Raw genomic sequence first — 27,386 nt, forward strand, 5'->3', positions numbered from 1 at the left:
GATAAACTGCAAATACAAATGTTGGGTAGACAGATGTTTTCAGGACAATTACCCTTTTTTATGGACGCCTACACCAGGGCTACAGATACAAAATATGGATACTTACTTGTGGATATTTCACCACACAGCAACCCTAGTTATAAGTTGCGCACAGACATCCTCCCACATCAGACTACCATCGTCTTCGCACCTATAAACAACAAAACATGCGTAACACTGTAAAAAAAAGAACGCCTTTTCATTCCGTTTATCATTCAAGTAGATTTTAGATTAGATTCGTTTTGTTTTACAAGTTTTACTATTAGATTCAATCATTTTATGTATACTATGATTAAGTAGATTATAGATTAGTATTTATATTTTATAAGTTTATACCGTTGATGTTAGTTTCACTAATTCATGTACCCTGTTATTATGTAGTGATGATTAATAAACATTAAAATTAATGCTTGTGTTATAGTTAGTCTCTATATTAATACAGTTGTGTACAAAGAAAGTTGATTTCCCGTTGAAATATTGCATTACTTAGATATAGATGATTCAACCCCATACATTATTTGAAAACCTAGTTTGTATGTCAACGGATAAGTCACTTTGTCTTTTAAATGAAACGAAAAAGACCTATCATCAAGGTTTTAATCCAATATTTCACCACCAAGAGCTTCACGTGTGGTTCGGATGATGTGCGGTGGATCGAACAAACTTACCATCTTTATATACACGGTGGAACATATTTAACTTGACACAATCCCGAGCATGTGTAGATGTGACCTACATCAATTTAGACATTGACACGAGCGCGAGCATGCGCAGTGCAGACCTGGTAATGATGACCATGGTGGGTGGTTAAAGTGATCAAGGTTATAGACATGCGCAATCGTATCCAAAGATAGTTTGACCTAGGGGAAGAACAAGAACACTGACCTGGATTTGGGACTGGCTCCTCCGTCTCCTCATCCACCACGAAGCCTCATTTGCTACTACTTTCAACCGTCTTCTGGTTCCATGGGAATAAAAATACTTTTTCGTCACGGACGGTGTATAACAACATTTTACTTCTGTATTTATACATTGCCTGTCTGTGCTCTTACTATGAGAAGAAGTTTATTGATGTGAATCTCGCATTGATGTGAATTCAACATTGTTCATTATCACACTAACATGTACACTTGTTATCGTTGTAAGTATTAACAAGAAAGATTACTGCTCAAAATCAATGACAAATCAATGTATCTCGCATTATTGTCCGTTTGTCTCAGTAGCTCAGTGAATTGATATTTAATTTTGAAAATAAGGTTACTTCCCCATAAGGCAAACCATACATTTCCTGTGTTCCATGCAATGTTTTACAGCGATGATGGCGGACATGTCTACCCGGAAATGCTTTTTACATCCGGTTACTGATGCAGGACATCATCTAGACCAGCTTTGTAGTAAACCCCATATCCTTATAGAGTACTTGGAAGCGTTTCATCATCATATAGTGAGATAACCACACCATCGCCGCTTGTCACCGTGGTTTTATCAGGGACGCGCGCTGTATTTATTTATTAGCTTTTTTCGATAACCTGGTAACGTATATGACTTAAACCTTGTGCAAAAACTTTACCGTTAGCCCAAAACTGTTGAAGATATTCACTTAAAACTTGGTACTTATTGCCAGAGACAAGATGTAGCAGGGCCCATAACATCGGCGTTAATAATGTTCGAGTTATGCCTCTTGCTGAATGACAATAAAAACAGCAACCATTTATGAATAGAAGGAAAGAAACCGTGGCATCATCACCATTTCTAGTGAGTGCCCCACTCCCCAAGCAAGGAATATTGCACTCAATGTGTAGGCACATGGTCGCGACTTTAAAACCAGTCAGTTATGATTTACATTAAGTGAGGTTTTACGATGACATACTCTAGAGTCAAGTCCAAGCGACTTTCATCTTCAGTTGAAATGATAAATGCGATAATTATTTAGCGCTCTCTGACGTCACGTTTTTCCCATACTTCTTAGGTAATAGGTGGCGCTGTTTATTAGCACCAATTTCATTGTTTAGCGTGCCACCAGCCGAGCGGTTTTCGTTTATAGTTTAAATTTAATAATTTATTTAATAGTGCATTTACTGAATGTCAAAACACTTTGTCTATAGCTAATTTCAAGTATGGTATTATATCAAAGCGGTGTGCTAAAGTTATGAGTTACTACGTAGGGCTTGGGTGGTATTTAAATTTATAATCAGCTAATGTTTACATTCAATACTGGATTGAATCACTTTACGTAATTCTGATCGTTGTGCAATCGTAACCAATACCAGGTTAAACCAGTGGGCTATTTTAAGCAATCATAGCATTCGGTTGATCCCTTGTTATTGTCAGAGACATATGTATTTTATTGGTACCCCTGACGGTCTTTTATGGTCTGTATATGGGAGGACGGTTAATTATTAATATTCGTATACTTAATTATACATCGTTTTTACTAAAAGTTCATACTGAAATGTTTTGAAAACATGGCAAGAACATTGTGTCTGTTATTATGTATAAATCCACCATCTTGTTGAAATAACCGCTCGGGCGTTACTAATATATATATATATACGGTTTGACAGAACCACTGTAGCTTAATAGCTGTGTTAGTAACGTAACTACCTCTTAAGGATACACAGGTGTTTATTTTGTTAATTCATATTACAAAATAATTATACATAAGATATAACAAGATTAAATAGTTTATATTGATTTATTAATGCAAATACATATGCATCTGGGCACAGCCTTAATATAGCAGACGATCCTTCGCTCACCTTGGTTTAACTCGTATACTCATTTATAATACTATGCATTCAAATTTTAGTTTTTAAACCTAAATAAGCGATCACGAAAGGACTGATTAGAGAAGCAGTCCATAGTTACATTGGCGTTTGACTTGAATTGACAATTTCCTACTGAGTGCAGAGAAAATCTGTGACACCGCGTAAGACAACTAACTTGAATTGAGCATATTATCGGTTTATTGTTGATAAATAAATATGTTGCGTGTATTAATATAATATTGTATTTAAGTTTTACGAAATAACTTTTTACATTTAATAAATGTATCAGAAAATTTAAACTTCAAACTGACTGTTTCTGTGATTTTCAATTAATCTTAATAACCAAATCACTTTGCAGTTTTAGCTCTTGTCCTTTTACTTATAGGTTCTTGTTCTTTTTCAGAGTCTTCTTCCACCCTATCAATATGTACCTCAAATACAACAGGAGACAGGAGGGATTGACGAGGGCATAAGAGGCAGGGAGGAGTGACGAGGAGGCTTTAATGAGATTCTAGTAGTGTTTTCCAAGCATTTGAGAAACGTGGGGGTTGCATTGTGCACATTTCTTTAACAAATATACTTGTGTGTCGAATTAAAGTCAGTGTCCGGCGAAGTACCGTTGACAGATCTGCATTTATAATGGAACGAAACGAGAACGAAGTTCGTCTATATTCGTGCGTCAAATGTAGGTACTTTTTCTTTTCCTGGAGGAATTTGTTGCACCATTTACGAGTATGGCATACCTGCGCGTATTATTCCTACACATGTATATGCTGCGAGCAAACGTTTCAGGATCGGAAAACATTTTTGTTGCATTTGAAGAAAAGACTTGGTACAAACCCGCGCGGTTAATGATGCTACTATAAAATCAAGTGTCATGAAGTTTTCAACCTCAGTGAGTGTTTGGATGACAAGTAGTCAAGTCGTACATTAGTGGAAAAATGGATCTATTGGATACACGAAAATATAAGATGAGGAGAAAATTGAAAAGCAGTGCCTCTCGAAACAGACATGAGCCTCAAAATGTATATACGGATGAGACAGAAAACGCCGAGACAAACTTCAGAAAAGTCCGAAAACATCGTTACCATCGCGCATGTATAAAGCTGAATGTTTCACTCACTCCTACTTATTAGCGCTTAAGGAATTTGTTGTGATGCACCAGTGTGATATTTGTTTTAAAAGTTTAGGAAGACGCGATAATATGTTGCGACATAAAAGGTCTGCGCATTCAAACGAAGATTCGGATGAAGACGCTATGTCTTACGTTAGAGATCAAGAAGATATTTTTGGATCTGTTGATGAAAACGAGTCTGATAACAGCGACGACGACATGTCTGTAACATCGGAGAACTCTTCGGGTATTGATCCTTGGCAAGAGGTTGTCGATGAGGCTTTTTAAGAGTGTCAATCGCAGTATGAGGAGGAAGTGCGTGAACTTATGCAGGATGATACCGACCTTAGTGAAAGCCAAGCCAAAAAGGATGTCGTTGAGGATATGCGAGGTACTTACAAAAAGGCCCTGATGAATAGTTTGGGGGGCAAAGCTGGTGTGGTTTGACTCTATCAAGCGAGATACCATCTATAAGACCATAAAGAAAACAGTTAATCAACTTAAAGACACAGAGGACTACGACGAACAGGAAGCCGTAAAGTACGCCATCCTTGAGCGGAGATATCTGTTCGATAAGGTATTGGACAGTAACGACGTTCCTCAGTTGGATGCAGAGCAAGAGGAAGAAACAAATCAGTAAAAATCATTCAAAGATACTTTAATTCGTTCGTACAAGAGTGCTTTGGAAATTTATTTGCTTTCAATCCGTACACAATGCAGAATACAGACGCCATTTAATTCCATAACACAATTGTATCTGATAGCTTTGCAACACGTACTTGTTTTTAAGTAAAATAAATGTCTTTAATGATGTGAAATAAAATGTCTTATAATACGAAACGGAGTTGTTGTTGTGTGTTTTAGTTGTAGTTTTATTTATGTTTTAAGCGTTTTCCATATAGAAACAAGACAAATGTTGATGCTGGTTATCAAAGACGCCGCCAGATCAGTTAAAAAATAATAATGATTGCATTAAAATATTATGTTAATATAGTATTCAGTCATACCTCTTAGTTTGTAAAAAGGTGTGCTTAAAATTAAACATCTGAACTCTCCAAATAATGAACTCATTTCATTGTACTGAGCATTAGGTTTAAAACTACAATTACTACAAAATTTAATCAGGTAAGTTTTATATCTGGTTACAATTCATACATACTACATAAGTAATATTCTCGATGACATTTTATTACCCAGCTTGTATGTCTTCAGGTTATGTTTTATTTTTATATCTCTATGTTATATGCGTTTACTTACACATTCGTTGTGTATGTCATCTGCAACAGTGCAAATCCTTCTTCGCCTTTGATATCTGCAAAACTATATCTATAATATGCGTTAAAGTCTGCGCCCGTAACCAGACTGCTGTAAATGTGCCTTTTCGACTGGTGTTTCGAGTTATTTTTCAATCCTAGTTTGACTATTGTTATCAAATAAAACAAACAATTTCAAACAACTAGAATCAAGTTATACAATTTCTGTTTCCTCTTCACTGACGTCATTATCAGATTCCTTCTCTTCACTATTTTTATCGTCGGTAAGGGAACATGGAAAGCATATCTTGTTCAGAATGTGGACGTACGTTTTGTAGCAGGTACAATATGTTAAGACACAAAAGAAAGCAGCACCCAGAGATAATACACACATTTAATCAGACCAAAGTGTATGAAAGGTATGCTTACACTTTAGATTGTCCATTATTGTGATAAATGATTAAGTAAGAATGTTTAAATGTTATATATTACTTATGCGACACAGTCATTGTTGACAACTGCTACACAAACATTTTATTTTCAGGTCAGGAATTTAAGGCCAGGACAGTCCAAGAGCTCATGAAAAAAGAAGAAATCCATTATTTTAACCATCAAGACACGTCTCATGCGCTATTTTTCATACAAGGAAACGGCAACTTTTCTACCCGTGTTGCAGGATATCGGTGACAATTATAGCATTACCTATAATAGAGCAATTGGAATGCGACCTGCTGATATTAAAGACATAAATCAGGAAGAGGTGTGATTAGAAACATACTTTGCACAGAATCCAAAAAAAAAAACGATCACAAAACGTGAAACTGAAACTGTTCAAACTAAAAGTGGGTGATTATGTCCGCATCAGTCATCTGAAAACTGTGTTTACTCGGCCGTATGACCAAACATACTCCGGTGAAGTGTTTAGAGTCCAAAGACGTTATTACAGGGGTACTCTCCCTCTTTATCGATTACGCGATTTACAAAATGAAGATATTAAAGGAACATTTTATCAAAGTGAATACAATCCAAACAGTGCATTCAAAATTGAGAGGATATTGAAAACAAAAGGCAAAGGAGCCAATAAACAGTATTTTGTGAAATGGAAATATTATCCAAAAGAAGTTTCAAAGTTGGATAAACGCTGGTGATTTTGACTGATTTCATGTAAATATGGTGTTATCTCATTGTATGTTGTAAATGTGTATGTACCATTGTATAAATAACTGTCATATTTGTAATGTAACGCTATATATTGTAAATAAATGTCTATAAGTTAGCTTTTGTTAATTGATATACAATGTCAACCAAAACTACACTCGTTGGTTCAGTCTGATGAATGTTTATTTACATTCCTGGGTGACAGACCAGACCGTTCACCTCACCTGACCTCGTCAGTGGTTAAACATTATCAATGAATGCATAGTATTATAAATGAGTATACGAGTTAAACCAAGGTGAGCGAAGGATCGTCTGCTATATTAAGGCTGTGCCCAGATGCATATGTATTTGCATTAATAAATCAATATAAACTATTTAATCTTGTTATATCTTATGTATAATTATTTTGTAATATGAATTAACAAAATAAACACCTGTGTATCCTTAAGAGGTAGTTACGTTACTAACACAGCTATTAAGCTACAGTGGTTCTGTCAAACCGTATATATCGTATATATTAGTAACGCCCGAGCGGTTATTTCAACAAGATGGTGGATTTATACATAATAACAGACACAATGTTCTTGCCATGTTTTCAAAACATTTCAGTATGAACTTTTAGTAAAAACGATGTATAATTAAGTATACGAATATTAACCGTCCTCCCATATACAGACCATAAAAGACCGTCAGGGGTACCAATAAAATACATATGTCTCTGACAATAACAAGGGATCAACCGAATGCTATGATTGCTTAAAATAGCCCACTGGTTTAACCTGGTATTGGTTACGATTGCACAACGATCAGAATTACGTAAAGTGATTCAATCCAGTATTGAATGTAAACATTAGCTGATTATAAATTTAAATACCACCCAAGCCCTACGTAGTAACTCATAACTTTAGCACACCGCTTTGATATAATACCATACTTGAAATTAGCTATAGACAAAGTGTTTTGACATTCAGTAAATGCACTATTAAATAAATTATTAAATTTAAACTATAAACGAAAACCGCTCGGCTGGTGGCACGCTAAACAATGAAATTGGTGCTAATAAACAGCGCCACCTATTACCTAAGAAGTATGGGAAAAACGTGACGTCAGAGAGCGCTAAATAATTATCGCATTTATCATTTCAACTGAAGATGAAAGTCGCTTGGACTTGACTCTAGAGTATGTCATCGTAAAACCTCACTTAATGTAAATCATAACTGACTGGTTTTAAAGTCGCGACCATGTGCCTACACATTGAGTGCAATATTCCTTGCTTGGGGAGTGGGGCACTCACTAGAAATGGTGATGATGCCACGGTTTCTTTCCTTCTATTCATAAATGGTTGCTGTTTTTATTGTCATTCAGCAAGAGGCATAACTCGAACATTATTAACGCCGATGTTATGGGCCCTGCTACATCTTGTCTCTGGCAATAAGTACCAAGTTTTAAGTGAATATCTTCAACAGTTTTGGGCTAACGGTAAAGTTTTTGCACAAGGTTTAAGTCATATACGTTACCAGGTTATCGAAAAAAGCTAATAAATGAATACAGCGCGCGTCCCTGATAAAACCACGGTGACAAGCGGCGATGGTGTGGTTATCTCACTATATGATGATGAAACGCTTCCAAGTACTCTATAAGGATATGGGGTTTACTACAAAGCTGGTCTAGATGATGTCCTGCATCAGTAACCGGATGTAAAAAGCATTTCCGGGTAGACATGTCCGCCATCATCGCTGTAAAACATTGCATGGAACACAGGAAATGTATGGTTTGCCTTATGGGGAAGTAACCTTATTTTCAAAATTAAATATCAATTCCCTGAGCTACTGAGACAAACGGACAATAATGCGAGATACATTGATTTGTCATTGATTTTGAACAGTAATCTTTATTGTTAATACTTACAACGATAACAAGTGTACATGTTAGTGTGATAATGAACAATGTTGAATTCACATCAATGCGAGATTCACATCAATAAACTTCTTCTCATAGTAAGAGCACAGACAGGCAATGTATAAATACAGAAGTAAAATGTTGTTATACACCGTCCGTGACGAAAAAGTATTTTTATTCCCATGGAACCAGAAGACGGTTGAAAGTAGTAGCAAATGAGGCTTCGTGGTGGATGAGGAGACGGAGGAGCCAGTCCCAAATCCAGGTCAGTGTTCTTGTTCTTCCCCTAGGTCAAACTATCTTTGGATACGATTGCGCATGTCTATAACCTTGATCACTTTAACCACCCACCATGGTCATCATTACCAGGTCTGCACTGCGCATGCTCGCGCTCGTGTCAATGTCTAAATTGATGTAGGTCACATCTACACATGCTCGGGATTGTGTCAAGTTAAATATGTTCCACCGTGTATATAAAGATGGTAAGTTTGTTCGATCCACCGCACATCATCCGAACCACACGTGAAGCTCTTGGTGGTGAAATATTGGATTAAAACCTTGATGATAGGTCTTTTTCGTTTCATTTAAAAGACAAAGTGACTTATCCGTTGACATACAAACTAGGTTTTCAAATAATGTATGGGGTTGAATCATCTATATCTAAGTAATGCAATATTTCAACGGGAAATCAACTTTCTTTGTACACAACTGTATTAATATAGAGACTTACTATAACACAAGCATTAATTTTAATGTTTATTAATCATCACTACATAATAACAGGGTACATGAATTAGTGAAACTAACATCAACGGTATAAACTTATAAAATATAAATACTAATCTATAATCTACTTAATCATAGTATACATAAAATGATTGAATCTAATAGTAAAACTTGTAAAAACAAAACGAATCTAATCTAAAATCTACTTGAATGATAAACGGAATGAAAAGGCGTTCTTTTTTTACAGTGTTACGCATGTTTTGTTGTTTATAGGTGCGAAGACGATGGTAGTCTGATGTGGGAGGATGTCTGTGCGCAACTTATAACTAGGGTTGCTGTGTGGTGAAATATCCACAAGTAAGTATCCATATTTTGTATCTGTAGCCCTGGTGTAGGCGTCCATAAAAAAGGGTAATTGTCCTGGAAACATCTGTCTACCCAACATTTGTATTTGCAGTTTATCTCTCTGGTTTTTAAATAGTAAAAAGTAGTGTGTGCTTAAACTGATTGTGCGAAATTGTTTTCCTGCAGTGAAAGCATTTTGACATAAAAAATTACACTGAAATTTAAATGATGACTATATTGAGTAAAGAAATTGGAGATTTCATTACTTTCTGCAGCTTTATTCATTAAATCATCCAATATTATTACTTTGTGGGATGAATCAGTGGCCCATGTTTCTAAATCTTCCCTCATTGGGAGACCATTAAAAAACTCAATATTTGAAATGGTAGCTTTCATGTTATCATACAAGTTCTGGTATATACCATAACAATAAAATATTCTTTTTGGTGGTATGGTAAATATTTTATCTGCCACTTTCAGCAATTCATATGTAAATGTTGATTTTCCACTCCCGGTACTTCCAGCAATAATACATGTGCTGGGACATTCAAATTTAATAGTCGCTTCATCCATCTTGTTTTATTGTGATGAAAGTTGAGATATATTCCTTTGCTAAGATATAAACTCAAAATGATAAGAAACAACGAATACATTAATTTTATATGTTTTTAATTCTAGATTTGCTACTTTGATTATTATTTTTACATGTTTTATACAATAACAAAATATGTTGGACATAACATCATAAACAAAAACATCATTTCTAGAAAAGTTAGAAGAAACATATTTACAATATCTACTAGTGATATATTTTTTAATCTTAACATAAAATAAAATAAACAATACAGTCCACAAATATTTGAATAATTGCTTTGAAGATGTTTGTCAGAATAGTCTACAGTTTTGAATTGTTTAATAAATGTGATAAAAAAATCATTGTTATATCCTGGTGAATGTCCATAACTATCAAAAAAATCCATCATTTTCTTTTGACAGATTGCCTACAGACACGAGATCAGCATCAAACTGTTCATCAATAAAAGACACTCGTACTTGGGCCATTCTAAACTTTCGACGAACCTGTTTGGAAGTAGCATAACTAGTTTGTTTATCCAACCATTGACGAATGAACTGTTTTGTGAATAGTCCTGGATATTTTTTATTCAATATTGCATATAATATTTGTGATCCTCTGAATGATGCTATATTTGAACTATTAAAATAATAGTTTTTTAATATGTCTTCTTTTTGTTGTGTATTCATCTTGAATGGTGAACTTGAATACTTGTCATCTGTCTTATAAAACAATCTGAATCTAATGTTGACAAGTTATCATGTTCAGCATTTCATTTATTTTTTATTTTATTTTTTTATTTATTTTTTATTTTTTTTATATTGAACAATATGAATCACTTGAATGTCTGTCACTAATTTTTAATGATAGTTTATAAAAGATAAATAAAATGTACTTGGTAAAAGTAACAAACATTCATGTGAAACATAAACAGAAAATGAAACATTTATGGTTATATACGATTTATTCAAGGACATAAAAGTAATACATGTAAAATATAAAAAGAATACATATAAACAATTTGGTAAGTCAAATTTAATCATTGAACTCAAAACATGTCAATTGTTTTTATTCGTCCATTTGTTGTTCACTGCACAATGAACAATACTCCATTTCTGTTTGGTTTTGATGAAAACAATTGTTCTGGAACATGTCACATTGTTTATTGGAATGCGGGTAAATCAAATGGCTATCAGGTTCATCATTGATAGGAAGTAAACGATCATCTATTGCTTTCATTCTCAAAACAGTATTTTTCAGTTCTTCTTTCCATCCATTAGAGTCAATTTGATTTTTCCATCCTTGTGAAGAGAACTTTAATCGTACGAGATCAGCCTCCTCTGTTGATAGATAAACAGATGTCTCCCATACAGACATAAGACTATTGTAGTCAAGTTTATCTAGTGTTTTGTCGAAAAACAAATCCAAATTTTCTCTCTCCGTACGCATTATACAAGTGTGATCTGATTGACTAAATCGATCAAATTGACATCCATAACAATGTTCTTTCACAATCTTTGAAAATGAGTTCAACACTGTCCTTGCATGTAATATTTTGAAGTAAGATTCAAATAACAATTCGATTGATGTATTAATTGAAACAGACGCCATTGTCATTAACTCCAAAGAGAAAACGAATTTGAAGATGTGTTCTTGTGGTTGGTAAACGCAATATGATGTGATAGATCTCCTCCAACCATCTTTATATATTCACAATCTTTTGAATGTTTACTATGCTCCGCCCAGGGGTTATCGGATGACTTCCACTGAAGCAATGTCTTTCCACAACTAAAACATGTCACCTTGTCACCCACATTGGTATAGAAAAATCCGGCTTTGGCTAAACTTTGTTTAGTAGGGATTATTTGCTCCGGCCAAAACGTATAGGTGCTAAGGCGACCCTCATCAATACACTGGATGAGTATATTCCGAAAAAGGAATACCACTTTGAAAAGAAATACAATCTGTTTGATTCATTTTCACTGATTTTCAACAATTAAAGTTAAAAACAACAATGTTTCCTTCAAATCATACAAGTTAAATAATTGGTTTGAAGATAGTGTTAGGCGTCTGCAACCGTCTTCTACACTGATGACATAACTATTTTTCCATGGTTTTAAGACACATTCATTAGATAGAATACATTTAATTTTTGATTTTTCTTTTTCGTGATGAACTGCCACTATGCTAACATCTGCATTAATTTTAAAATTGATCGCATCCAGGTGTGCTTGTGTCATGATTTTTACAATTATTGAACAAGGTAACATATAACAGTTTAAAACTATTGTCTAGGAATATAGTCCTCAATATCTTTACTTTGAGAGAAGGTTAATAAATATGGTATAAATTCATATGTTTCTTCATGTAACTGTGGCTCATTGCTATTGTATTCATCGACAATTGCTTGAAAGTTGGAATGTCTTAATAGGTTTATCATACGCCGATGGCTAGTTTGCATCCACCAATATATACTTAAAACTTCACAATCAGATATCCATGGTAACTGTTATCCACTCTCATCAAAAAAAGAATTTATCATTCTCTGATTTGCATCATACACTCTCAAATCCATACTTAATATTATGTTTACAGATATTAAAATATGTTTTCTTTCTAATAAGAACACTATGATTAAGTTGACGGATGAATGGTCAAGCTGTTTCAGCGGAGCAGTACAATGTTATTAAAGGTTAAATGTTTAGGTTATGATAGGTGAATGACTGAATAGGTCGTTTAAGGACATTCAGTCATCTAAGGTCAGCGGATGAAGGTTATTCAAAGGTCAGCCGATGGAGGTTATAATTTACACTCACTTGACCCTAACCGTCATCTGCTGTTATTAAAAATAGTTACACACAAAGAACTGTCTGTATAGTGCCTGTGTAGTGACACAAAGAACTGCCTGTAGAGTGCCTGTGTTTTTTTCTTTCTTATGGCGTGTAGTCTCCCAAGATTAACAATTTCAAGTGATTATCTGAAATTTCGTTTGAAATACGTTTTATAAAACCAGTAGAAATGTAAGAAAGACTTTTGTAAATGGTCGCCTAGATAACGTTTTATTGCTTCAAACATTTAACCAACATTATTACTTATGAATTTACATTACTCTTATCAATGTTTTTTTTTAAAACTATCAAGTACATACTCATATTTATAACATACATCTTAGTGAATTTCCTTGAGAAAATGATTATTGAAAATTGTGTACAAGGTTTTGTTCATTTATTTTCAAATTGGTATGTACAATAAATGTAGTTACCTCTGAAGTTGACTTCTTTGTGTGTTAATGACTGATCTCACTACAATGATAGGCGCGAAGGGTCAAGACTTTATATAAAGGAGCTCTTAACACAAGTGCTGAATTCATGCGAACGTTTTTAACTGATCATTGACAGTTCAAGTGTTTTTCTCTAGATCAAGTGTTTGATTAATGAAGACGGACCGTCCCCGTACAAGCTTTGTGATTCTTCAGCCGTTGCTGCTACTCAATATCATGATTAACTTGACATCCGCTGTTTATTAAAAAAACTGGACTGGCGAGACACCTACTTCACCTTTATTAATGTAAATAGATTCAATCTTAATTATACAAAACGCTAGGTCGAAACCAAATTTATTTGATGTTAGTTTTACTCTATCTGGATCATTGAAACATTGTCGAATACAAAACATCATGATGTCCTTATTCAAAAAGACAGAGGCGTCGGTATTCTTCACCAAATGTTTTTGAGTAACGTGAGCTGATATGCACCCTTTCATGATGAAGAGCAGCAAAATAATATAGCAAAATATTTAATGAAAAGACTAACTGACCATTGCATTTTCATTGGTTCCCGCCAAATATGAGGATGTTATCAAGATCACCGTCGTGTTACAACTCACATGATTAACATTAATAAAAAAGCTGGACTTGGGCGACCCCTACTTTATTGATACATTAAATCAGTCCCCGTAAAGATTCTTCATTCATTGCTGCTATTCAATATCATCCGCTCAAAAGAGTTGGACTGGCGTGACCCCTACTTTATTGACTACGCAGGGCTATGATATGTCTCTTGATTTCCTACCACATGATCTAGAGTCTTATCCGTTCCGAGTCGTGTTCGACTTTTTCTATTTATATCAAAATTAACAAACCAGTACTGTACTACAAAAATCTGGTATGGAGCTGGTAGATGTATGAACAAAAAAACGAATCACAAAATATTTGTTTAATGTTGTATTTTATTGAGTTATTAGCATAAAAGCGCAACAAAAGTACTGTAAAATAAAATATATTTAATATACAGTACAGTTTTAGAGACAGGAAGCAAATATTATGGATATATATGCACCTTTTAAACAATTTCTGAAAAACCTATTTCAAAAAGTATTATCGAACGTATTACAAAAGGCAATTTCGACGTGAGGTTGTTATTGATTAAAATTCTGAAAGAGGCGTCCCTCCGGACCACAAATTACGGGCAACGTTCAAAAACAAAAGTCTCGGTTTGGTTGGGAATGTTTCATTGACATCATGTCTAGCAGAAACAGCAAATGTCAACACCCACAGTTGTTTGATGGGAATATACTCCTGCTTTGGTGTCATATGACCTGTAAATAATTTAGTGTCATTTAACCTAAACTATTTTGCGAAACTATATTTTTGATTATTTTTCACTAAATTCTGTACAGTTCATATGGCACCAAAGCAGGATTACATTCCAATAAAACTAATGTGGTAAAAGGTTATAAGTAATGTATTTTCCAAAATTAAATGCTAAATGTGTCGCATTGTATTCTTGAAATTGCAAACTTATAACTCTTAAAGCAGCTGAGTGTTTGAAATTATGTTTAGTTTCTTGCTAAGCATCTGTTTCAATGTACTGATTCACCTGATTAAAATCAATAACGGCGGACGTCTGCTTTTATGGCATATTTTAAAATACTGCCGTCCCGTTGAACAAAAAATAATTTCGAACACTAAATCATATTAAATGATTCTGAAGGCACAGCACATGAATGACTGGGGGAAATAATGGCGTCATTATATAGTGACAGATGTGTCATTAAGAAACAAATACATCAACACACGCAAAACATAACTGATAAAAGCTAAATAGCGAATTATTGAGACCTATCTCTATTTTCATGAACATTTACATGACAAAAAGTACAAACAATTACACATATGACTGGTGGTGCAAATCTAAAATACACGTTTAATCATTTTGAGACAGGGCACTTTGAAACATGCTTTGGTTAATTTTATATCAACAAAAAAGCCGTAGAATTGATTTACTGACTCAAAATCAACCAGTAGAATGCACACAAAAAATACAAGCACACATACGTTTCCTATACAAGAAAGGTCAAATGTAGATAGGATATAAATAGATACGTCAATATTATTTTTAATGGACAATAAAAGCAAAGCAAAGCACTTGAAACCAAATGGTAATGAGTAATGTAGAATTCAACAAGATTTGAGCTCACAATCTTCAGTATAAAATACATGTATTCCCTGATGAAAACAGATTAAATCGTTTGATTATCAACTCTGCTGGCTTAAATGCCTCGAAAGTTTTTAAGCGTAACAAAAATAAAAAGCTTTTTTCATTTAAGCCAAGTTACTTACTTTATCTCGATTAACTGAATAAAATAATCCTGATTGTCATAAAGATAATTTCTTTTTATAGTTCAAGATCTCTTAAGAATGTTAATATTACGCAAATTATAGGTAAACAACAATAGAAGGCTTATCTTATAAGGGACTTTAGATGTTTTAAGAAATTAGGGCCAGGTGCATGCACATATACGGGTATATAAATATTTTATACATGCAGATGAAAGAAGACGCTCAAGTACATCACGTGTTAGATTAAAAAAAAAACACAAAAAAACATTTTTTAGATTAAATAATTTAGAGAAATATAATACACAAAGAATTATTTATTATTGATATTTACAAAGGTTTTGGCTTAAAGAAAACGCATTGGAATAACAAAATAGCAAACCTCCAATAAAAATTTCAACAAATATAGTAGAAAATTATAGTTCCAATCTGATCAGAAATAAATTTCTTTTAATTGCTTGTTGTAATTGTACATACATGTACTTAAGATATGGATCAGATGTTACTAATCCACTTGCACGGGGTTGTATATGGACTGGTTCCTCTAACATATAGATCAAAGGTTTCTTATCGAAGTACACTAGCGTTTATCTGGACTGGTTCCTCTAAAATATTGATCAGAGGTTCCTTGTTCACATACACGGAGTTTTAGCTTGACTGGTTCGCCAAAATATAGACCAAAGGTTTCTTATTACATACTCGACGTTTTATCTGGACTGGTTTCTCAAACTATAGATCAGAGGTTCCTTATTCACATACACGTCATTTACTCTAGACTGGTTCGTCAAAAAATATATATCAAAGGTTCCTTATTCACATACACGGCGTTTTATCTGGACATGTTTCTCTAAAATATGGACCAGAGCTCTTTTTCCTTATCCACATACACGGGGTTTTATCTGGATTGGTTCCTCTGTAACACTTTTTGGAACTTTTCTTGAGCATCTGTGCAGCTTGTTGGAAGAGAGGAAGTCTCGGAGTTTCAAAGAACTGAATCAAAACATAGTAACATTTAAAACATTGTGCGAATCGCTTGAATACAACTGTTTGTTTCATCAATTACTTTTGTATGTGTTTTCCACGTGATCCATGTATGTTCCTATTCACATAGCTTCATTATTGGAGGCAATAACGTATTGAATTGAATTGAGCGGCAAATTGTATAAAACTTTGATAAGGCATCTACAGACTATCTACAGTCGAGTTTGAGCATTCAAACGATATGATTGGTTAGAAGTCATATTGGATAAACCAATCAGAGTTTTGCGATTTATTTACCTTATATGCAATAAAGGTAATAGTTGTTGTTGGAATAAACATTTTGGTTATATTTGAACAAACCAAGAAAACAATAACGCAGATATATACATAAGGCTGTAGTTGGGGAAAAAACAATAACAAAGATATAGCATGAGTTATATCATCCTTTTTCCTAATTAGGAACGGATTTGCTGACAAAAACTTAAGTATCGGACAATTTGACAATTTGGTCAGAATATTACTAACAACGCCAGTGTACATATACCATGAAATTGTGCATTATAGCAATGGCTGTAACATCGGACAGTCAAATTTCATTGGACAAAAAACATTTCCATGTCACATATTAATACTCACGTGTCACCAATGATAAGTTCCAGGAGGTCCCCCACAAAAGGTTTATCGGGGTTTCCACCCAACGTGATATCGTACCCTGCCTCCTCATCCTCCTCCTCCACATCATCTTCAGCGTCTTCCTCCTTCCCTCCCCACCCCCATCCCCCTCCCCCACCACCATTTTCCTTATAGCTGAACTCGAATGTTTTTCTTGCAACTGTGACCTTCACCCTAGGTTAAAAGTAAGATCATTATGTTTTGTACGTAATCGTCAACATGCTGAACATGCTCTGCAAATTGCTTTACAAAATGAGAGTCATCCTTAAAGCTGCACTCTCACAGATTGATCGTTTTGACAACTTTTTTTTATTTTTTGTCTGGGGATGAGCCAATTATCGCGTTTATGGCTGGAAACAATTTATATTAGTTTACTGACATAAGATCAGATCGCAGAGTTTCATATTTACGCTCGAAATTTTATGTTTTCTGGCTAAAAGCGTTACTAACGCTTTCAGAAAAATGAACTGTCTTCCAAACAATTGAGATATGTTCTTTTGTGAGTTTTCTTATATGACTGAATTGAAGGCATTGATGCCAAAATCCGCTTATTCTGAGACAAAATGTAACACAAAAGTCAAAACTGTTAACCCTTTGCATGCTGGGTAAATTGTCGTCTGCTCAAAAATGTCGTCTGGTTTATTCTAAATTTCTTTCAATTTACTTAAAACTTTGGGGATATATTGACTGAGTGGCAAACAGCTTGGAACCTGTTACTCGGCGTCTGGTCTGGTTCCAAGCTGTTTGCAAAGCCTTTAAAATCGCTATCAGCAGCTTAAGGGTTAAGTTGTGAGAGTGCAGCTTTAACACGTGTTTATATATTCCCCGAGTTGGGGATAATATTAAGAGGTTAAGAAATCCGGGTAAGGGCTGTATGATCCTTATAAGCGTTAAGCTCTTGAATAGTTTTTATTTCGTTTGGTAAAGTTTAATAATACAGTCGAACATGGGCACGAACTCGCTTGGCTCGAAATCCTTGTTGGCTCGAACTAGATGTAAAGGACCGCTTTCTTTATACTAAAGCTAAGCATTTGCGCTTGGCTCGAACTTTCCGAAATTAGAGGTATTTTCGCTGGTCCCTTGGAGTTTGCGCCAACGGGGCTTTTTCAGGGAATAAAAACCCCATCTAAACCGAGTTGGTATCTGTGTAAATTCATGTTAAGAAATAAGGTATCATTTATTCAACATGGATCGAGTGTCTTATGTTTATTAACAAGCACATTTTGCAGAAAGATAACTTACTCTTTATCGTCCGGACTGTCCATAACACTAATTGTGTGGTAGATGTTGTCGCTATCAAATGTTCTTTTCGATTCCTCTTTATTCAGACTCTCTGTCATCGTGACCTCGCCGTCCGCTCCGAGGATTACCGCAATACTGACTTTCTATATCAAGAAAAATGTAATACTTTTAAAACAGCGTTTCTTAAACAATGTTTTCTCACTGTCTATAACAAGAATAAACAATACAGTCGAAACCCGTTGGCTCCATATTCAGGGGCCGGTCAAATTACTTCGAGCCTCGCGAATATCGAGCCAAGCGAGATTGCTTACCAAAGAGTAATAAAATCGGTCTTTTTCATCAAGTTCGAGCCAACGAGGAAATCGCGCCAAGCGATATCGAGCTAACGGGTTTCGACTGTATGTCGATGATCGATCTAAAGGGACATTCAGAAAAAACGTTGGGATGAACTTATATATATATATAAGCATGCAAAATGATGAAAATATCGAAAATGACGTCATTGAAATTGTGGATATGCCTTGTGTGCGCTGACGTTGGATTTGGAAATTTCAACACAATAAAATATCAAATTGATTTTTCACTGTTTAAAACAGTGAAATATAAATTTTATTTCACTGATAACTCTCTATATACCACCGCGAAGCATTTAATAAATGGTCTCCCACTTCGGAGTGAAATCCTAGTTCACTTGTGGTTAAAACTGGGGATGTTTTCTATAACTTGTTTGTTTATTTGAGTTTATCAAGGTCTGCCCGCGCCCATTGGCTGCATTATGGCTTGACCCCGCCGTGACGCCATCACGACTTAAATTGTGTTTAAATGCCATAAGTGACATGAGATAGAAGTGACAGCAAATCGCAGTCAAATCCAGGCATTGGAAGACTTGAAGAAACAGAGTGAGATACAAGAAATCCGGGTGCGATACCCTAGCTCTTTGCGAAGAGACCTCTTGGTTCTTTAACGTGCTCGGTGTAAAGCACCGATACACGGGATACAACTTTCCTGGGTTGAACCAGTACTGAGTATACCACTTTCCCAAGCACTACCCTTTAAATGCCAAGCGCCAGGCAAGGGAGCTACTTGTACCAGCTTTTAACGTCTTTCGGTATGACGCGGCCTGGGATCGAACCCACGACCTCCCGCTCCGTAAGCGGACGCTTAACCACAAGGCCACGGAGACGGTTGTTTTCTATAACCACCTTAGGCTTCACTTTAATATTAGAATCTAAGTGTTTTGATTGGACTGTAAGCATAACTGACCAATGGACTGAATGGAATGTCTAGGGACAGGGATAAGAACGATATTCAATACTGTCGCTGGTTTAAGAAATCTCTTTTTAAACTTTGTCTTAGCACTCCCATCATTTATTAATTCAATTACAGTTGAGTTTTATCTTAAGCCTCATACATACCCCGGTTTTATTGTACTCCAAAACCTGCCCAAGAGCATCTGCGTGCACTGACAGGAATACCCGGTCCCCGTCTTCGACGTCACTCATCTCTAACGGACGGCTCGATGACGTAAACGAAACGCATTCCTGGAAAATGTGTTTAAACTGTCAGTACTACTTTCATTCTTTCTTCGGTATTTTTTATACCAATTCTGTGTAAATTAATTATATAAAATGATTTAAAATGTGAATTTGTATTAAACAGCATTTACCAAACATTTTTTTAACAACATCAAATTCCTTATTAACAATAAAACATTGGGATATAAAAATAACATAATTATTATTCGAAGGTTTATTTCACTACTCACAGACTGTTGGCATGATCCGAACTTAACACCTCTCGCATCCTCTAGCCTCTGTAGCTCAACATCAGCACCGTTCACCTTCACAGCAGTGACACAGCCGGACATAGAGCTGTAAAAAATATACCATTGGTCAGAGTGGAAAAAAGATAAACCCCAACCCTCGGCTCGGATATCTTATGGAAACTCGATAAAACTAGTTTCCGTAAATAACCTTGCAACCCGGCACCGCCAGCTATATCATTCACTCCGTGGGAGATACTTATAATGCACCGGTTAAGTCTCCCAGGTCCGGGGTATACCTGGGATAGCCCTGGAAATGGGCCGTGTTTTCACCTTCCAGGTGGCCCCGCAGTGCCGGGTGAATGAGGTGGTTTTGTTTTCGCGCCAAAAATAGCTTGGAATACCAAGGGTCCCTAAGGTGCGGGGGCATTTGGCGGGGATTTTACCAGCAGTTTGTCCCTGCATGGCGGGGATTTTACCCGGGCTTGGCTGGACCAAAAGTCAAATTCCCCGCTATTCTACGGACCTGGGGGCGGTCAGGGGCGTGATTACAATTGACTGGTGCATACTCATGTGTTAAGAATAAGGTATCGGGTATGACTCTATATAGAAGCAGAGAATACATAGCAACTTTCGGATCAATGCATCACATAGAAACACATTGTAATTGTTCCTATACACAGAAAACCTAGAGCAAACATTGTTTGTTAATTTAAAACATAATTGTGTATGTCTAATCCGTCTATTGAACACACTGGTATTCGATTTAAACATTTGCTTCATGGTATCACAGGTCTTTAATCCGTGCCATAATATCTCACACACGTGACTCCTTGCGTCATGATGACATCACTTACATGGTTGCACACATGGATTGATGACGTAACATTCAAAACGTAGTCCCCGTCTTCCCACGTACATGTAATGCCCTTTGAATACAACCTACTTTTCTAGCCGATGAAATTGCAGGAAGGTAATCATTAAGTAATAGGGTTAATGGTTAAGAATTTCACATTTCGCTGGTGTATAAAGGCCCGCCTACTGCCACTCATCCGATACACACTCTCTGCGTCAGATTTTGCGCTAACAATGTGTAAGCCAATGAAGTAGTATTCGCTCACTCCGCCCATTCGTTATCATTAAAATTTTACTTCATGTCATCTTACTATTACATAAACCTCACTAAAAGCCTACCTTATGTTGGTAAACATGCTTCCCACAACTAAGCCATTCCTATGGTTAGACAGAATATCGAAGCGTGCGTCCGTGACGTCATCAAATTCATCTGATGCACCATTAACTTGAATGAGACTGTCCCGTCTCGCGTCTGTTCTCAGCTGGCAAAGAGAAAATGTTGTAGTTGATTTTCATTTTGATCAAGTGTAACTTCTATAGCTTAGTTAGCAGGAACAAAATTTAACTATTTTAGTTTCTAAATCAAGTTTCTAAATTACCGGCGCCATGGAAAAAAAGCAATAATTTTGCACTAAAATCAATATTTGCATCTATTTAATGCATACTTCGAGAATAAAAACTTGGAAAATTGACATTGGCTATTTTTTTTCTTGGTAATTAGAGGGAAAGAATTAAAAAAAATGGCAGAGTCAAATACTGAATTCAGAATCAAACGATAATGAATATGGGCCCAGCGTGTGGCAGACATAGACCACCATCTGTAAAGTTCTGATTGTTCTCAAATGATAAAGAATTAGTGTCATAAATATATACAATAGCTTATATTTACCGACAATGTCAGTTTTTCTCCGAGGATTTTATGTTTCGTTGCCAAGGACGTCTTCATGGTATTCTGTTCAAGATACACGTGCAACCGCCCGGCGGAGACTATAGCCGCCATTTTAGTTCGCTGCAAACATAAAAAAAACATATACAGACCATTAAAGGTATTAAGCATGTTAAGGATTACTGCAATGGTGATCAGGTGACGTAACCTTCCACGTAGAAAAGCAGTGGATTTAGCAGTATGTATGCAATGGCCCGTATGCAAAACTTGTCCAAAATAACATATTAACTGAAATGATATTATATGACATGTTATATGTGCCACTGTTCCATGCATTTATTATGAACAAATTAATGTTCAGACTGAGATTCAATTTCACAATCTTCATTGCTAATTTTATCATGCACTACGGTAACATTACTCCCGGTTTGATTAAAAAGTATGATCTTAGCAGTTAATACGTACCAGATATCTGGAGCCAAGACTGAACACGGCGCCATCTGAGAGAGGGGTAAAGGTGACCTCTAGCTCCCTGATTGACCGGTGTCTGTCCAGCGAGTAACGGCCGTACCCTCCACCGTCCAGTAGCACTGATAGATCAGGGTCTTGAAAAACCCTGAATGTACAAATAGTCAAAGAATTAATCCAGAGAGTCCTCCACTGTCCAGTAGCACTGATAGATCAGGGTCTTGAAAAACCCTGAATGTACAAATAGTCAAAGAATTAATCCAGAGAGTCCTCCACTGTCCAGTAGCACTGATAGATCAGGGTCTTGAAAAACCCTGAATGTACAAATAGTCAAAGAATTAATCCAGAGAGTCCTCCACTGTCCAGTAGCACTGATAGATCAGGGTCTTGAAAAACCCTGAATGTACAAATAGTCAAAGAATTAATCCAGAGAGTCCTCCACTGTCCAGTAGCACGGACAGATTGGGGGCTTGGAAAATCTGTATGAACAAACAATTTAGGAATTAACCATGAGAGCAATAGTCGTAACCGACACTGTCCAGATGCACGACTAGACATAGATGATGGAAATTGTGTATGTACAAAGGATGTTGGAATTATCCCAGAGAGTAGCGGCCGTACCCTCCATCATACAGTAGCACCGAAAAATGTGGCATTTGGAAACCCTGTACGTACTAAGAATGTAGCGATACACTCAGCCAGTAACGGCCGTACCCTACAATGACCAGTAGCACGGACAGATAGAGGAGTCTTGGAAGATTATGCGTACAAAGATTGCATTGAGGTATTTACACTCCTTGTGGACGCGTAGCGGTCGTACCCTCCTCTGTCCAGCAAAAAGGAAAGATCGGGATCTTAGAAAACCCTGCATATGAATGCAATGATACTTGGTATGGGGTTTAGGAGTAAAATTACCATTTATTTCTATATCCTTCACTGTTTGGGATTATTCGACGTTGTGTTATTGGGGGAAATAAAATAGAGAGTTCCAAATATAAAAAAAAACACACAAATATGTAGATGAGTTGATTGTCGTTCAAAATTGAACACAACGTATCTTGAGGTAGCCATTTTATGAAAATATTTTACAAGATCATGTACTCAAAACGTGCATCATTCTGAAATATTTAAGCATGCTTCGAATAAGCAAAACGGCTATGGCCATGGCGACTAAACCGTAACTATTATAACAATTTTCAAATATTTCACAAACAAACCATGACTCGTTCAAAGTCTATAAAAAATGAGAACGTCCGTTTCACATACATGCACTACGCATCTTAGGACCAAAAACATGATATAAGAAATATAATCAAGTGCATGTGAGTACTTACATGTTAGATGGACATGACCTCGACAGCCCTTCCCCTAGGCTGGTCACCCGCCCGTTAACCGTGAGCCCTCCTATACAGCCACCCGCCGTCTCTTCCCCTCCGATTGTCACGTGGGTTGGGCGGGCTGTGTCCTGTAGCAAAAATGGCTGTGTGCCCTTGACGGACAGACGGGCGGACGAACCGCTAGTGTTGGTTAGAGACAGGGTATGGGTGTTGGCGAATCTGCAGAAAATATTAGAAATATAACTTCATTATAAAATGTCTCTAAAGAACTAAAACTGTTGTTGTTTTCATGAACAATCGTAACCTCAAAAAGCTGTTGAAAAGAAGTACGTGAATACTACAATTATTTAACCATTATTTTACGTTACCTTTCGATTAGTAAGGTGTACCAGGAATCTGTTTGGAGGCTTGTGTCAGCGGAAACGGAAGTATCATCGCCGTTCAATGTCTGTGTGACGGACGGACGGCCGCTTTTCAAGAATATCTCGACAGAGCCCTACAGGAAAAGAGAAATTATTTAATATAACAGATAAGTCATTTAAAGTTTTGTAGTGAGTGTGGCTTAGAACCAGCCGCCCGCTGCCACCAGTAAAGTAAACCTGGGAGGAAAAGTGCGCGTGGTACGGGGCTCGAACCCACGAGCACCGCAACACTAACACGGCCCTCTAAGCAACTGAGCTTACGGGGCGGCTGGTTGTAACCCACATACACTATTGTATGTACTAATTTCTTTGGCTTGATAGCGACAAAAGCTGAAACAAATATATTGTATAAAAGCCAACCAAACATTGTTCTTCGTTGGGATTAAACCCGAGAACTCTTGGTTGAGGGTGTACACCTGTTCCACTGCACCACTCTCACCCGCAAAGTCACATGCACATGGTCAAGTATTTATTGGCTGCTCTTTGACCAGTAAATACCAAATACAATAAAAGTATAAATTGTTTCAAATATATTGATCGCCGATATAATTATTTTATAAACACTCTCATAGATACAATGACTTCTTCTGACGAAGCGATATGACGTTTGATTATAATAATAAAACAGATACAAGTTTGCTAAATTTAAAACAAAACGTCAAGCCTTCATTAATCACACGACTGGCCATCCTATATGTATGATTAAATACGCAATAGTATCAATGAACGTATCTTGCTTATGTTATTTTCGAAACATATATGCTTGATCGTTAAAAGATACGTTTTAAATCAAAGACGCGTTGTTAGACTTAAAAAGACTGAGTAAAGATACTACAGGTAAAAAGCCTAGTATTTTGATTTCCGCCACTCACTATATACCACATCCTCGGCACCCCAGCGTATCATAACGTAAGATAAAGATAAAGCAAAGGGCGTCTATGCCGCTTAAAGAGCCCCGCCTTCGTTCTATTAAAGAAGTTTGATAAGGTCATTAGTTTCATCAAACACTTCGACAAACCTGTTTCCAAAATAACGCTTTGACAGTACTCCGTCAGACGGCCGTATTGTGAAACAGTTGGTCGAAGTTTTTTAAGAAACTAAACTCTCAATCAAACTCTGGTAATAAACCGAAGGCGGGGATCTGTAAGCGGCATAGACTTCGCTATGTTTCATTTAAAACGGTTAACAAATAGTAAAGTTATCTTTGTTTAAAGTCTTCATTCGAAGCAAAATATTGCCTACCGACGTAGCATTTTATGACGCATTTATCACGTGGTATACACACACTGTATAAATAATAATCAACTGAATTTTTTATCTTACGATATTTTGACGACGCTCTTTGGTAAGTTGTTACAAATGACTATAAAAGAAAGCAGAAGTGTATTTCTTTACCGTGTCGTTGTAATCGACGGTAAACAGGTGTCCGGTGTCCTGTGACGGCCGGAAATGCAGCTGAACACGGTCTGTGAGCAGCGATCCTGCCACGGCCTGGACATCCACTTTTGCCACCACTTGCCGCTCCGTCGGCACCTCCACTGACAACTAGCGAAATAATAAAGCACGAAATAAGTAAATAAGACAATGATAATTGGAACATAGTGGAAACTTGCTATGTCGACTTGCGTTATCTCGATGTTCTGGATATATCGAACTTTTTTCGGTTTAAATATACAATTTATATGTTTCGGTTAAATCGAATGCTCGTTTTTTCGAAGATTTTACGGAGGTTATGACGATTTAGCTGGTTTTGACTGTATTTTAAAGCCACCATCGTTTAATCAGCGTTAGGAAAATCTTGAGCAGTTTTAAGAACCGACGGAATGACAATGGTATGCTGAAAATAACACTTTAGGTTACCTGCATCGAAGCGGCTAGCAGCCTCGCCCTTTCTATCTTATCACGGAGACTGGTGATGTTCCCCCGGATATGAAGGTCATAGCGTTCCAGGGTGCCACAAGGGTCCGGCCGCACCCGAACAAGGCGCGCGATCTCCCGTGCGTTAGACGCAACCGTCGGAACTTTGTAAAAAGATCAGTCTTAATGTACTTCTATCATATATACAGATAAGAAATCATTAGTTTACGCAACATTGAAACATATGCTGGTTTAAATTCATGGACGTGTCTGACCTGCTATATTTGTGTACAGTCGAACCCCGTCGGCTGTAACTCCCAGACAAAAATAACTCGATCCCCTGAAAATTCGAGCCAAACGGGAATGCTGACCAGTTCGAGCCAACGAGAAAATTGAGCCAAGCGAGTTCGAGCCATCGGGGTTCGAGTGTACAGGACATCTAGGAAATCAACACTCACCAGCGTCCCTAGCGTCGTTAATAGCATCATCAGACGGTGCGGAAGTAAGCCTGTCCTTATTTTTGTCATACAGCTCCTCATATGTCTTAACCTTCTTCGCCGCGATCTCTGTAGCCGTTTTGCACAACTTTTCAGTGACATCAACCTGACGTTATAAAATTAAAAGGAAATGTCAAGTAAGAAACATATTGTGAAAGAAATTATGCCTTCTTAAAACAAAATGCCATGCATCGTTATTGTTCGTCAGTGATGTAACTCTTCCTAACTATTTTCAGTATTATCTCAATTTTAAGCAAGCGATATGTGAGAAAAAAACAGCCGCATTTTTAATAAGCTTAGATTAATAATACTATTCAGGGGCTGTATTTCATTTCCTAACTTAAGTCACTTTCCTATTGTTATTATCTCTTGAGGTTACATGAAATTAAAATTAATTTCCAAAATAGTTTCCAAAATACATTATTTATATTGATCGTATTGAAAACAATATACTTTAATTTTAAAAACACTTATGCATTTCTTTTCAATTGACTCTGACAATTTGAAGAAATTGACTTCAGTTAGGAAATGACTTAAAAAAAATTATGAACACCGCCACAGAACTTTATGGTTTATGAGAGAAGTATCTATACCTGTGTGCCAATACGTTCGACAGTCTCGGTAACATAATCGTGTATGGCCTCGGCAGTACTGACCCACGTACGGGCCTTAAGTGTTTGAGCTCGGGCCTCCCGTGTGCCGTTGTCGACGACGGCGAACCTGCTGTTCACCTTGCTCCATGTGTCGGACAAGTCTAAAACAAAAGGAGACATGACGACGGTTGTCGCATTCATTTCCAAGTTTAGGTTATCCATTCAAATTTCTCTTAGATTGATTTTGACAAACACTGAAAGTTTATACTGTCACCCTTGAGTCCGTTTTTTGGGTAGAAACCGGTTTTTAAAGGCCATGAG

General features: G+C 36.4%; 1 protein-coding gene across 1 annotated transcript in view; it reads right to left on the reverse strand.

Moving 5' to 3' along the window:
* Positions 1–14,085: 14,085 nt before the first annotated feature.
* Positions 14,086–27,386, reverse strand: part of LOC128211860 (uncharacterized) — a 29,578-nt gene continuing 16,277 nt past the window's right edge. The window contains exons 14-27 of the mRNA XM_052916963.1: positions 27,066–27,226; positions 26,434–26,578; positions 25,979–26,139; positions 25,514–25,663; positions 24,065–24,192; positions 23,694–23,915; positions 22,357–22,507; positions 21,895–22,014; positions 21,345–21,487; positions 20,154–20,259; positions 19,804–19,929; positions 18,389–18,531; positions 17,111–17,320; positions 14,086–16,483 (exon numbers count right to left, since the gene is read on the reverse strand). Of these exons, the coding sequence (XP_052772923.1) occupies positions 16,369–16,483; positions 17,111–17,320; positions 18,389–18,531; positions 19,804–19,929; positions 20,154–20,259; positions 21,345–21,487; positions 21,895–22,014; positions 22,357–22,507; positions 23,694–23,915; positions 24,065–24,192; positions 25,514–25,663; positions 25,979–26,139; positions 26,434–26,578; positions 27,066–27,226 (2,081 nt within the window). The 3' untranslated portion in view covers positions 14,086–16,368. The remainder of the gene's footprint in view (positions 16,484–17,110; positions 17,321–18,388; positions 18,532–19,803; positions 19,930–20,153; positions 20,260–21,344; positions 21,488–21,894; positions 22,015–22,356; positions 22,508–23,693; positions 23,916–24,064; positions 24,193–25,513; positions 25,664–25,978; positions 26,140–26,433; positions 26,579–27,065; positions 27,227–27,386) is intronic.

This window comes from Mya arenaria, chromosome 12, assembly GCF_026914265.1.
Source record: "Mya arenaria isolate MELC-2E11 chromosome 12, ASM2691426v1".
Lineage (NCBI taxonomy): Eukaryota > Metazoa > Mollusca > Bivalvia > Myida > Myidae > Mya > Mya arenaria.